Source organism: Palaemon carinicauda, chromosome 6 (assembly GCF_036898095.1).
Source record: "Palaemon carinicauda isolate YSFRI2023 chromosome 6, ASM3689809v2, whole genome shotgun sequence".
In the NCBI taxonomy this organism is placed as follows: domain Eukaryota; kingdom Metazoa; phylum Arthropoda; class Malacostraca; order Decapoda; family Palaemonidae; genus Palaemon; species Palaemon carinicauda.
In genome coordinates this window covers 12,877,297-12,889,919 of record NC_090730.1, presented here as the reverse complement: position 1 = coordinate 12,889,919, position 12,623 = coordinate 12,877,297, and the positions used below count along the sequence as shown (strand labels likewise).

Genomic DNA, 12,623 nt, shown 5'->3' with positions numbered 1-12,623 from the left:
ACTGCATCCCTGTGCCATAATCCCCTTTCTTTCTGGCCATTTTCTGGATTCCCCTCAGGTCCATGTTCACTTTCTGCCAGGCTTCTGTTGGAAGAACCTTGGCGATCTCCATCAACTTTACTTTCCTTCTAGGGCTGTGGACAATCTTCTCTTCTCTAATAAGGGTTCTTCTGTTTCCCATGTTGAGGAGAGGGCACCCAGTCTCAGTGAAGCAACCTGGATAGTGTCTCCCCTTGGGAGATCTTCAAAGTCATTGTTTGCTTGGACATGGACTTTATGCTTGCAGACCCTGAGGAGAAAGTTGATAAGCGGAAGAAGCGATTTGTTCCCCTTTCTCTCGCAACTTTTCTTCCTCTTTCTCTTGCTTGTCCATTTCTGATCCTGACACTTCTTCAAGAAGAAATAAAAGAAGTCCAGGAAAGCCTGTTGTAGTTACAAGAATAGGGCTCTTGATATCACCTCTCCTTCATGGGGGTGGATTACACCCGACACCTGAGTGGTCCTTGGTCCCATGGAGGAGGGGACCACAATCGAGTGCCATGGCCATACGGGCCCTGGGACCTTGGTGACATGTCAACCTTGACCCCTGGTCCGTGACCCAGGTTCCCCCAAAAAGGGTGCACAGCCCTTAATTGGCTTTTGTACAACTTCTGTTGGACACAGATTAGAAGAGCTGAGGTGATCGCCTTTGCTTGCTGGACAATGCACTACTGCTCCTTGTTTGGACAGGGTACTGAGGTATACAGTGTTGAGAAGATGGTACCTTTCGATGTCATCTTTGTGCACAATGGACTGCCTTTGAGGCGTTGGTAAAGGAGCCTCAGCCTCATGCTCAGGCATGGGGTCATCGCTTCCTCTCCACCTCGATCAGAGTTAACAGTACGAAGTACTTCTGTCTATGCCTTGATCGATGCTAGAGATCCTTCCTTCAGAAGGCTCTGCAATCTTCTCTATCCCCAATCAGGACAGCCAACAACTTTTTCATCTTGTAGGGATACTGTGCTTGTACAGCCTTTACATAAAGTCTCCCAACCTAGCAAGACAGAGAAGGTGGGACGAGGAAGGGTAGAGGGAGACGCTAATTTAAATGTGGTTGGAGGCTATCTAGCTTCAAGTTAAAGGCTTTTCCCAAGGTCTCTATGGGAGATTGCGGTATAACTACGGTTTGCTGAAGCTGTCTATTGATAGAGGTGGGCCATCATCTGTTTAGAGGGGAATACAGTACTTCTATGGTCATAGCTTCTGAAAAGAACCTGATATCTTATGCCAGTTATTTTAGTGTTTCTTCCTTAGCACTGGCAGAAACAAGAAAGAGGAGTCACGGAAAACGCCGCTTTCTGACTACGCGAGTCTTTCAAGATCATACGCTTCGTCCTTTGAGGGGGGTCGGGATATGAGCTCAATGCAGAGCTCACAGTCTGATTACCCCACTTGGACCCTGAAGAATCTGCAGTCAGACAGATGTTGGAATATGGTAACCTAAACCCACGAGTCTTTCAACACTAGTTCTTGACCCTGTGGTGGTGGCTCTACTAGTTATATAGCCAGCAGGACAGAAAGCACCTCCGTCCATGGTAAAGTGTTCGATGGAAGTCAAAAGGAGAGAGAGATTAACTGGCTCCTCTGCATCTTCCATTCCTCTTACTTTGGGGTAGGCTTTGGTACCATTACACACTGAATTTGACATTGATTCTGGTAAGTTACATTTTTTAGCACCATCCTTATTAGGATGGATCTCTAAGTACAGTGATACTGCTTGATACTAACTATTAAATACCTTGAGCTCTTTACTCATACTTGGCCCGCCATCACCTATCCCCCAGGAAAGTCATGCCAGCATCAGAAGTGGGTAGACAGCTGATCTGTGTGTGAGGTGGATGGTTGATTTAACCCCCCCCCCAAAAATTTTTAGTGGGTGTTGTTTACCTCGGGTTAAAAGTTTATGGTTCGTTTTCCAGCAAGCTGGAACAATATATCCATAGTAAAGAGCTCAATGTTTGTATAATTAAGAAAAATACAAATTACAAATTTATCATATTACTTTTAAATGGAATTCTTTATTTTTATTTTACCAGAAGTTCTCACAGAGGAGGATTCTCCATCCAAGTAGGCACCCACTCTTCCTCTTTCATCTCCATGCCAGCCACAACTGTCTCAAAAGTAAGGTGAGGGTTAAATTGTCCATATTTCTGTTTTTTTATTGTGAATTATTCTATCTATCTATCTACCATGGCACTTCCCCCAATTTGGGAGGTAACTAACAAAAGAAAAAAGAAGAGGGGATTTTTCTCATTCGTCCCTCCCTGGCGAGGGACTCGACAGTTTGGTTGGTACTTCTAGGATGCCAGAGCCCATCCTCCCCCATGATCAACCACGAATGGAGCTTCATATGCTGACTCTCCCTACTGCCGCTACCTCAGCAGTCACCAAGGTGACCCGAGGTAGCAGCAGGGCCTATCGGAACTGCGTTACACTTTGTTGGCCATTCATTCCCATTTCTAGCGTGCTCTTTTGCCTCACTCACATCTATCCTCCTGTCACCTAGGGCTTTCTTCACCCCATCCATCCAACCAAACCTTGGCCTTCCTCTTGTACTTCTTCCATCAACTCTTGCATTCATCACCTTCTTTAGTAGACAGCCATTTTCCATTCTCTCAACATGCCAAACCACTTCAACACATTCATATCCAATCTAGCTGCTAATACATTTCTCACAACCATTCTCACCCTCACTACTTTGTTCCTTACCCTATCCAATTGAGATACACCAGCCATGCTCCTCAGACCCTTCATCTCGAACACATTCAATTTGTCTCTACGTCACTTTCATTTCCGACAACTCGATCTATACATCACAGTTGGTACAATCACTTTCTCATACAGAACTCTCTTCACATTAATCCTTAACCCTCTATTCTTCACTGTCCCAAACACTTCGCATCCTTTATTCACACTCCGACGTACTTCTGCTTTCACTGTGCAATTTGGAGCAACAGAATTTATTTGTTTATATTAATTTATGATTTGTTTCAGCACAACATACAAACCTTCTTCTCTTTACCTAGGAGTATGTATTTCACCGATGCTGAAACTAGCTGTTAAATCTTTTGCTATGTGTAACTACCCTCCGCTAGTTAGCCAGGTGGGAGTAGTGGGGTAGGCTAGGCACAACAGCACCAGCATCTGGCTGTCACTTTTTATTTTAGTTTGGTGGAGTGCAGACGTGTCTTACTCCTCCGCTCATAAAACCTAAGAAATAAGAAATTTCCTTGAAACAACTGGCCTAAAGCTTAGATTGTTACCATCTAACTTTCTCTTTTATTTGGTATGAGTCTCCATGAAGATATTGAAGACCACGCTGGTTTGTCCTGGCATTGAAGGGCACCAATGCGGCACCTTCATGTTGGCTAAGGAGACTGATCCTTACGACCTCTGCCCTGCATGCAGGGGTCACTCTTGCTCACATGAGTCTCCTTGCGCTGATTGTGGTGTGGTTGCCTCCCAGTGGCTGAGATTTAGTAGGGGCCGGAAGTAGGCAAAGAGGGATTCTTCCCCCTTCAAGGTGAGCCTCGCTAGGAAAGAAAACTCTCCTCCATTCTCCGTTGGCTCGATCTCGCCACATCAATTCTGCTCGATCGGCTTCCCCTGGGAGTCGGTCAAGTACAAGTGGCAGTCATGTGACTCCGGGACAACCCTGCGTGCTGGGGGCCTCCCTTGCTTCCCCTAGCAAAGCAGTGCTGGCCACCCACAGGGTTAAGTCTCTCTTGGATGACACGGTTCATCTGTTGTTGCCTTCCTTGGAATCACAGGTTCCCTGTGCGAGGGATGACTGCAAAAGATCTAGCAATTGGGTGCGGAGCAAGGGGAGACATTCGCCCCAGGGTTTGATCTCGTTCTTCCCAAGCCAGACTCTAGAGGTGCTTTACCAGAGTCTTGTGCTCGCAAAGTTGCTGAGATCTCTCCTCCTGCTTGTTCTAGCGTTCACCCTGCTCAGGTGGGAGAGCGGTTCTCGGAGTTTATCTTTGGCAGAGTTCGCTCGGGTGGAGGTCCACCTTCAGGTGTTGAGTGCTCTCCCTTCCGAGAGAAGACAGCCCTCCACCAGTCCCAATGACGGTTGCCATCTTGTCTTTCTTGTCGTCATGCCTTTCTCCTGCAGGAGATACGGTAAGCAGGATTGCTCCTCTCCTGGACACACTCATAAGGGAGTGGGCACGACGCCCACTGTTGCGCGCTTTACTTCCTAGCGAGGGGGTAGGGCGAGCTCGTCTGCTTGAGTCAGACAAGTGTGCCACACCTTACGAGTGCGATGCTTATGTTCACGAGTCTTTGCATCGTGACTCGTGAATGCTAGAAATCTGTTCTGGTACTAGGGCAAGTTCTACCCTGCTTGCGCTCACTCCATGTGATCTTCAGATAGAAGAGTGTGTTCACAACAAACACACACAAGTATAAACCTTACCTGGATGAGATAAGAAAGGCGTGCATGTCAACACGCTATATCATCTCGTACCTCGCGAACACACGCAGGTATATCACTTACCTGTAAGAACTGAAAGAGGCGCTCAAGCCAGCGCACTTTTCCAGCTCTCGCCTTGCGAGCGTGGTCGCCCAGCAGAATGAAGCAGTGTAGAGTCAAGACCTCAAGCGTCCCTTTTAATCTAGGGGCTCCAGAAAGGGCAAAGAAAGTAAGAAGCACCGTTGAGGACAGTCCCACTAAGAAGGGCGTTTCTCCAGCCTGGATTCTTTGTTAAGAAAGGGGTACACTCTCCCTTTCACCAGCTTTTTCCCTCGTCTGACCCTTCATCCAACGATGACAGATTCCCTACCATCATCGAGGAAGTTCCTACAATTCACCTTAGCGGGAAAGATATACCAATTCAAAGTGCTGTGCTTCGCCCTGTCCACAGCACCCCAAGTGTTCACCTGGGTACACAAGAACAGCATTCGTCTCCTTCGTTATCTAGATGATTGGCTAATTCTTGCAGCCATGAGGGAGACCCTTCTCCTCTGTCGAGACAAACTTCTTGTTTTTTGTCAGGATATGGGGTTCTTGATAAATAACGAGAAGTCCCATCTGTAACCGGTCCAAGACATAGTATACCTAGGGATGAGAATCAAGACCCCAATAGGCTAGGTCTTTCCATCCGGAGATCGAGTAAAGAGACTGAGAGAGAGACATCCCAGAGTTTCCTCGCATGAGACAAATTGTCAGCACATCAGTGGCAAAGGCTGCTCGGGCACCTAACCTCTCTCAAGAATTCAGTGCCACACGACCGTCTCGGCATTTGGTCTCTACAGTGGCAGCTAAAGACCTATTGGTCTCAGCGCAGAGACCCACCGAGCACTCTCATGCTGGTAGGGCTTGAGCAGAAGAGAGACCTGAGCTGGTGGGTGTCAGACACCAACATCCCTGAAGTGAGTAGACTTTCTCTTTCCTTCCCTGGATTTGTTGTTCTTCGCAGATGCATCAAAAGAGTGGAGGCTCATCTGTCTCACCTCATGGCATCCGGGCCTTCGTCTGAATCCGATAGATATTACCATATAAATCTCCTGGAAATGAAGGCAGCTTATCTGGCCCTCAAGCTTTTCCATTGGCTCCTTTCAGGGCACTCTGTAGTGTTGATGAGCAGCAACACTACTGTGGTGTCCCACATAAACAAAAAGGTGGTACCTTTTCACAGCACCTATGCCACTTGGCTGTGGAAATCCTCAGATGGATGGAAGACAATTCGGTAGCCATATCAGCCCATTTCATCTCAGGCAATAAGAATATAAGAATATGATAGCAGACAATCTAAGTTGGCTCTGAATGGTCCTTGAAGCAACAAGGTTTTGACTTAGTGGGATTCGCCGACAATCAACCTGTTTGCAACGTCCCAAAACTGGAAGCTTCCGGTGTACTGGTGCCAGTACCAGATCCCTGTGTGTTCTGGCTGGATGCTTTTCAACATCAGTGTAACAGAATGGATGTCTATGCATTCCTCCCCTTCTGCCTTGTAAGGAGGCTATTAAATAAGGTCAGGGCATCGGAAGATCTAGCGATGACCCTCATAGTTCTGCTGTAGCAACATGCAGAATGGTCCTTAGACCTTCTACATCTGCTCACGAAGGACCCGAGGAAGCTCCCTCCACTTACCGATCTACTCAGACAACCACATGTGAAGATTTATCATCGAACAATACCATTGCTACCACTTCACGCCTGAAGGTTATCCAGCAGTTGCTCACAAAAAGGCTTTTCAAAGCCAGTTGTGAAGCACATGGCAGGATACCTTCGGGAGTTGTCCATCTTTTGTGGCTGGTGTCATGGATGGGGTATCTACTCCACTGGGTGCCTCTATACCAACAAGAGTGGAGTTCTTTTTGTACCTCAGGGAGGAAAAACTGTTCAGCATCAGCGATAAAAGGCTATCGCTCAGCCTTCAGCCTCGTCTTCAAGTTGAACGGAGGGCAGACATTACCCACGAGTAAGGATAGGGTGAATGTGTGAGTGACTGCCCACTGCTTATTTAATCCTCCTCTCTCTTGTGGCGCAGCATCCGAGGAACTCTGCAAACTGACCTCGTCTAACTGCATGTGGATACTGTGCCCTTTGTGCAACCTGATATACAGTGTATATACAGTATACAGTATTTGTTATGTTCCCGTCCTCCATGCGAGGTGGAGTCAGGCAGTGTCTAGTTAAGTAAGGGGTTTAGCTCCAATTGTACACTTACCTGGTCAAGTTTCGTCGCTAAATTCTACATTAGTACTGATTGCCCAAGCCATATGCCTAAGGATAACGAGGTATCAGGGTGCCCTCTAAACAGGTCGTGTAAAGCACAGAGTGCCACCCTGGGACAATCTTCCAGCCACTTGGTTTTAGGACTGACTTCCACCTAAAGGCGAGTTATCTACTTAAAGAGCGGAAGGTTTGTATGTTGGTTTGGAACAAAGGACAAATTTGGAAATAATTTTTATTTTTCCTAGCTATACAAACCTGGAGCTCTTTACACATACACTACTGGTCTTGCCATCACCTACCCCCAAGAAGTCCTGCTTCAATTGCAAAATGACGATCAGTCGCTAGTACTGGCATGAGCTACTACCCCCTTGCTAACTAGCGGAGGGTAGTTACACCTCTCAAAAGCTTTAACTGCTAGTGTCAGCTTCACCGAAATAAATACTTCTGCATAAATAGCTCCAGTTTTGTATACCTAGGATTGATAGAAATTATTTCCAAATTTGTCATGTTCAGGGTTATACATAAGTTTCCTACAAAGAAGTCAAGCTAAGAGAGAGAGATGTGCTTTTTTTGGCCTATCATCACTTAAATAGTTGTCCCACCTCCCCTGTAAAAGTAACAGCTCTGCCCTTCCACGATACCCTTATAACCAGGAACTTTTTAGCACTCGTATTTATGGACCTGTAGAATGTTTATGCATCAAGTGCATTGCCTTTATTTCTTGTTGGAAATATTTAGTTTGTGAGCCAACTCCCAGAACAAATTAACTTGTAAAACCAGGTACCACTGTAATTAATTGTACAATACATAATAACCAATTCTAGCACATTTCACATTTTTACCCATAAGAATGCAAGTGAAATAGATTTGTATTTCAATATTAAATTATAATGTTTAAAAACTACTTGTAGACTTTTTCATGTACAGTACAGAATATACAGGGAGAGGCATATGCAATGACACTTATGGAGGAGAGTTTATACTTATTCTTTTAAAGAAACCATGATGATTAATCTTCAATTTTATTCAAAATTTTGACATGCTTATAAATCTATTCATCATATATGTACTACTCATATTCTACACAAATTCTTTACTTCTCATAATCTGTTATTCATATATATATATACTTCACATATTTTATACCTTTTGAGTAAAAGAAAATTTTATAATATCAACAGTAATTATTAAACAAATAAATATTCCTCTGATTACTATTGAAACCCATTGGAAACATTTTATCATTAAAATAAAGCACAAAGGCAGTACAATTATACTGACAAATATACAAGTCAAAATACTATTATTACCTACCGATTCACATCAGTTATTTCATAAGAAATAAAAGTTAAGGAAAAAGGGAAAACAACCTTTTTGTAAGGTAAAAATACTGCTTTTTAGTAAATACACCACTGTACCGAAAAACTTTGTTCTTTATGATCTTATTCCTTTTCAGAAATGATACCGCAACTGAAGAATAATATCATTTAGGAAAATATAATGGCCATCGCTAACTTGTGCAGAGACCTTTAAATAACATTGCCAGGTGAGATATTAAAAATATATATCTTTTTGAAAACTTTAATACATATATGTACAATATGAATATTAAATTCCCTAGGCTAGAGGTAAAATAACATAGTTCTAGTATTTTAAGGCGATTAAGATTTTGGTATTAAATAATAATGCTAAAATTACTTACTATTTTTTTGTAATAGGTAAATTATATACATTTCATTAATAGTGTCACAAAATAATGAACATAAATTTGAGCACCTTAAAATCCTATAACTAAGTTAGAGGACATCCTTAATATAATTGCATTGATCAGAGTGCCTTTGTGGATGTGCCAAAATGTACAAAAAGCTCACCAAAATACACGCGTTAGTGGATGTTCGGCTGCGTAGCCTTTGTTTCCAATAATTGTATCGGCAATTTTTATGTGAGAACTGTCATTGTTGAGTTGAGGACCGTCTTCTATTTCTTTCACAAGAACTCCGACTCTCTTAGATGCTTCATGGCAGAAGGTCAGTGCTAAAAGCATCTGCAAAGTGTTGTAAATGAAAATATTAATTGTGCGTAAGCTCTACAAACTTACCATTAAATAATATAGACATCACCATACAATCAATACTGTACCTGTTCATACGAATTTAAGAGATCAATTTTCTAGCTGAAACTGAACCTATTTCCATTACTTCTAACATCACAAATTTTTAAGAAATTTGTATTTTTCCTAACAGTACTTACCTCGAACTACTTTCTTAGGAGTATCTGGGATCTCTTCCCAACCGACCAGAGTTTTGTGCAGTCTACCCTACACCCATTTTCTATGAGGGGTAACCTCAGGTGGAGTGATACGCGCCCTGAGGCTAACCCTGGGTCAGAGAGCATGCTTGCTCAGGTCTCGACCTCCAGTAAGTTCTTAGTAGTTTTAGGTTTCTAAGAATTCCATAAGGCACTCGGGGAAGGAAGGGCGGGCCATTACCCGAAAGTAGTTCGAGGTAAGTACTGTTAGGAAAAATACAAATTACTTAAAAATTTGTGATTTGTTCCAACACGGAGTACTTATCTCGAACTACTTTCTTAGGAGACTTATACTTTAGGAGGTGGGAGTGGCCTTAAACCTTCTGAGACCGTGCCGAGATATATCCAAAGACCTAGATAGGAGGCTAGGTCTTGGTGACCCCAAGGAAAAATGAGAATAGGGGAAACTACACAAAAAACTCATCTTTGTGTCTAAGTAACTCACCTCTGCAAGAAATCCTAGGAGCCATGTCCTTCCAAAGTAGGGGTCCTTGTATCCCGGGCCAGAGTCCTATCTGAGACCATTTTAAGCGGAATAGGGGGGGGAGGAAGAACAAGGGGGGTTAAGGAACGAACCTGTATCTCTTGTACTTTCTACCCGTGGTTATCACTGGGGCTAGACCTTTAAACCGTTTGGAGTGCAGAAACGACGGTACCTATCGAGAAACCGTCCAGGGATTTTCTTGAATAGTCCTTCAAGTAATGAGCAGTGAAGGTAGACTGGTTAGCCCAGGTGCCTGCTCTCAGGATTTGGCCCACTGCCATATTCTTCTCGAACGCTGACGTGGTGCTCAGACCCCTAATGTTGTGGGGTCTGGGCTTTCCCGGCAGGGGGATACCCGCTTTACTGTAGGCCCTGATGATCACCTGCCTCAACCAGAAGGAGATAGTGTTCTTCCAGACTTAGAGGCGCACCACTTAGTAAAGGTGGCCCATTTTGCTTGGTAGACTGCTGCCGATGATTGTCTCAGGTAGCCTGACATTCTCGCTGCCGTCCCCGACAAATAGCCTTCTTTCCTCAGGAGACGCTCGATAACCTCCACGCGTGAAGACGGAGGGACCGAGGGTTCTCGTGAAGCCTTTGGAAATGTGGTTGCCGAAGAAGGTCTGGCCTGTCTGGAAGGGGCCAAGGTGGAAGTCATGCCAGTTCTTCTAGATCCAGGAACCATTCTCTCTCCGGCCACCAGGGCGCTACCAAAGTCATCCACAGGTTGTCCGCCCTTCTTACTCTGTTGAGGACCTGTTTGAGCATCCCGAAGGGGGGGAAGGCGTAAATGTCGAGGTTGTCCCAGGGATGTTGGAAGGCATCTTTGAACGCCGCTCTTGAGTCTGGCACAGGAGAACAAAACACGGGGAGCTGTGCGTTCAACCTGGTTGCGAAGAGATCCATCACCGGCAACCCCCATTTTAGAATGATAGTTTTGGCTACTTCTGGGTGCAGGGACTATTCGGACCCCACTACTTGTCCCATCCAGCTGAGGCCGTCAGCCAGGACATTCCTTTTTCCTGGAATGAATCTTGCTGAGATCCCAATCTGTTCTACTTCGGCCCATTCCAGCAGTTCCAACGTGAGGACGCACAACTCCTTCGATCTTAGTCCTCCTTGTTTCTTTATGTAGGCCACTACCGTGGCGTTGTCGCACATCAACGCCACGGTGTTCCCCCGGAGTAGATGGATGAACTCCAGGCACGCCCTTCGTACTTCGTACTGCCCGCATCTCTAGCACGTTTATGTGCTGGGCTTTCTCCTCGTTCGTCCAGGTCCCTCTTGCTGACCGTACGAGCAGATGGGCACCCACCCCTCCTTTGATGCGTCCGTGAACAGGTGCATCTCCGGAGGGTCGGCTGCGAAGGGCACTCCCTTGAGCCTTGAGGGTGTTCGACCTGCCGCACCACCACTCTGGGACCTCCTTCGTCTCCGGGAACACCGGGATCACCTTGTGGGGGGGGAAGTCCCTCTGGTTCCAGTTCTCCTTCAGATTCCACTGAACCTCTCTGAGCTTCAGCCTGCCCTGGGGGACCAGTTTCTCTAATGACACAAGGTGTCCTATCAGTCTCTGCCAGTCCTTCGCTCTCCTGGGCTGGTCCGACAAGGAAGGAAGGGGCGGAGGACTCGGTCTAGGTTGTCTAATCTCTCCGCGGAGGGGAAGGCTCTCGCCAACCGGGAGTCCAGAACCATTCCGAGGTAGGTCATCCTGGTGGAGAGTATCAACTGGGACTTCTTCAGGTTGATGATGATACCCAGGACGTTGCAGAACCGCAGAAGCTTCGTGCCTTGTTCCCTCAGTACTTCCTCTGAGGCTGAAAGTAACATCCATTCGTCTAGGTACCGAATCAGGCGAATGCCCTGTTCGTGTGCCCAGGCTGAGACCGTCGTGAAGACCCTCGCGAAGACCTGAGGGGCTGTGGACAGCCCGAAGCAGAGGGTCTTGAACTGCAACGTATGGGTACCCCATTTCACCCGTAGGTGGATGGATGAATTGGAATTTGGAAGTAGGCGTCCTTGAGGTCTACTGACATCATGAAGTCCCCTTCCCTCAAGGACGCTAAGACCGACTTCGGAGTGTCCATCTTTAATTCGGTCTTGCACACAAATTTGTTGAGGGCTGAGAGGTCTATGACTGGTCTCCAGCCCACTGTTGCCTTCTCCACCAGGAACAGCCTGCTGTAGAACCCCGGACCAGGGTCCTTGACTGGTTCCATCGCTCCTTTTGCCAACATCTCTGAGACTTCTTCCTGTAGGGCTGTCTTTTTCAAGGGGTCCTTGGGGGCTAGCCACCCTGCCTGCTGATCTGGTATCAGAGGTGGGGGTTCTGCTAGGAAGGGTAACCTGTACCCTTCCTTCAGGACTGCCACAGTCCACGGGTCTGCTCCGTGGTCTTTCCATGCTTGCCAAGAGTGTTTGAGGCATCCCCCCACCTGAGGCTTCAGCAGGAGTAGGGGGCCTCCCTCCCTATCTTCTCCTCGAGGCGCGGCCTGAACGCCCTCTTCTGGAAGCTGCATGCGAAGGCCTATAGGAGGATTGAGCTGAGGCTGCTCCCCTACGGGAGGGCTGAGAGGACTGTGACCAGGCCGTAGTAGGGGTGTCTCTCCTGGTCTGGCTAGGAGTAGCCCGAGATGGCAGAGGAATCTGAGGTCGACCTTCTGTGCGCGGGTCTCCTCACTGGGGGAGGTCTGGGATTGCCCTGGTCCTTGAGTTTTCTGACCCTTTCAATCGACTCCTCAGCTGCCTTCAGGGGGAAAATCGAGTCATCCCACAGGGTTAGGCTTCACATGGACCTCGCCTCTCTGTCGGGGAGCCGTCTGGTTATCTTATTAAGGACTGTGTCCCTCCTCCGTAGGACCCAGTTGGCAGCCTGTGCTAGTGACTGGTTTGAGAGAAACTTCAGGGCCTTACCTCCCGAGCTAATCAGCTCCTTGAGTAAGGCCTGATTTTCTGGGACTGTGAGGTCGTACGATGCCTGGACGCCCACCAGGGTAGAAGCCCACCAATCCAGCCAGGAGGAGACGTTCACCAGGTCCTTCGCAATCTCCTCCATCATGGTGGCTTCCGCAGGAGAAAAACAGATTGGTGCTGACGAGGCTCTATCTT

The 12,623-nt window shown here is 46.5% G+C and overlaps 1 protein-coding gene and 1 pseudogene across 1 annotated transcript in view; both read right to left on the bottom strand.

Annotated features, from left to right (window-relative positions):
* LOC137642869 (uncharacterized) overlaps window positions 1–12,623 on the bottom strand; it is a 443,369-nt pseudogene that overhangs the window by 219,658 nt on the left and 211,088 nt on the right.
* Window positions 7,733–12,623, bottom strand: part of LOC137642427 (complex I assembly factor ACAD9, mitochondrial-like) — a 108,008-nt gene continuing 103,117 nt past the window's right edge. Inside the window, exon 12 of the mRNA XM_068374974.1 lies at window positions 7,733–8,768. Within this exon, the coding sequence (XP_068231075.1) occupies window positions 8,592–8,768 (177 nt within the window). The 3' untranslated portion in view covers window positions 7,733–8,591. The remainder of the gene's footprint in view (window positions 8,769–12,623) is intronic.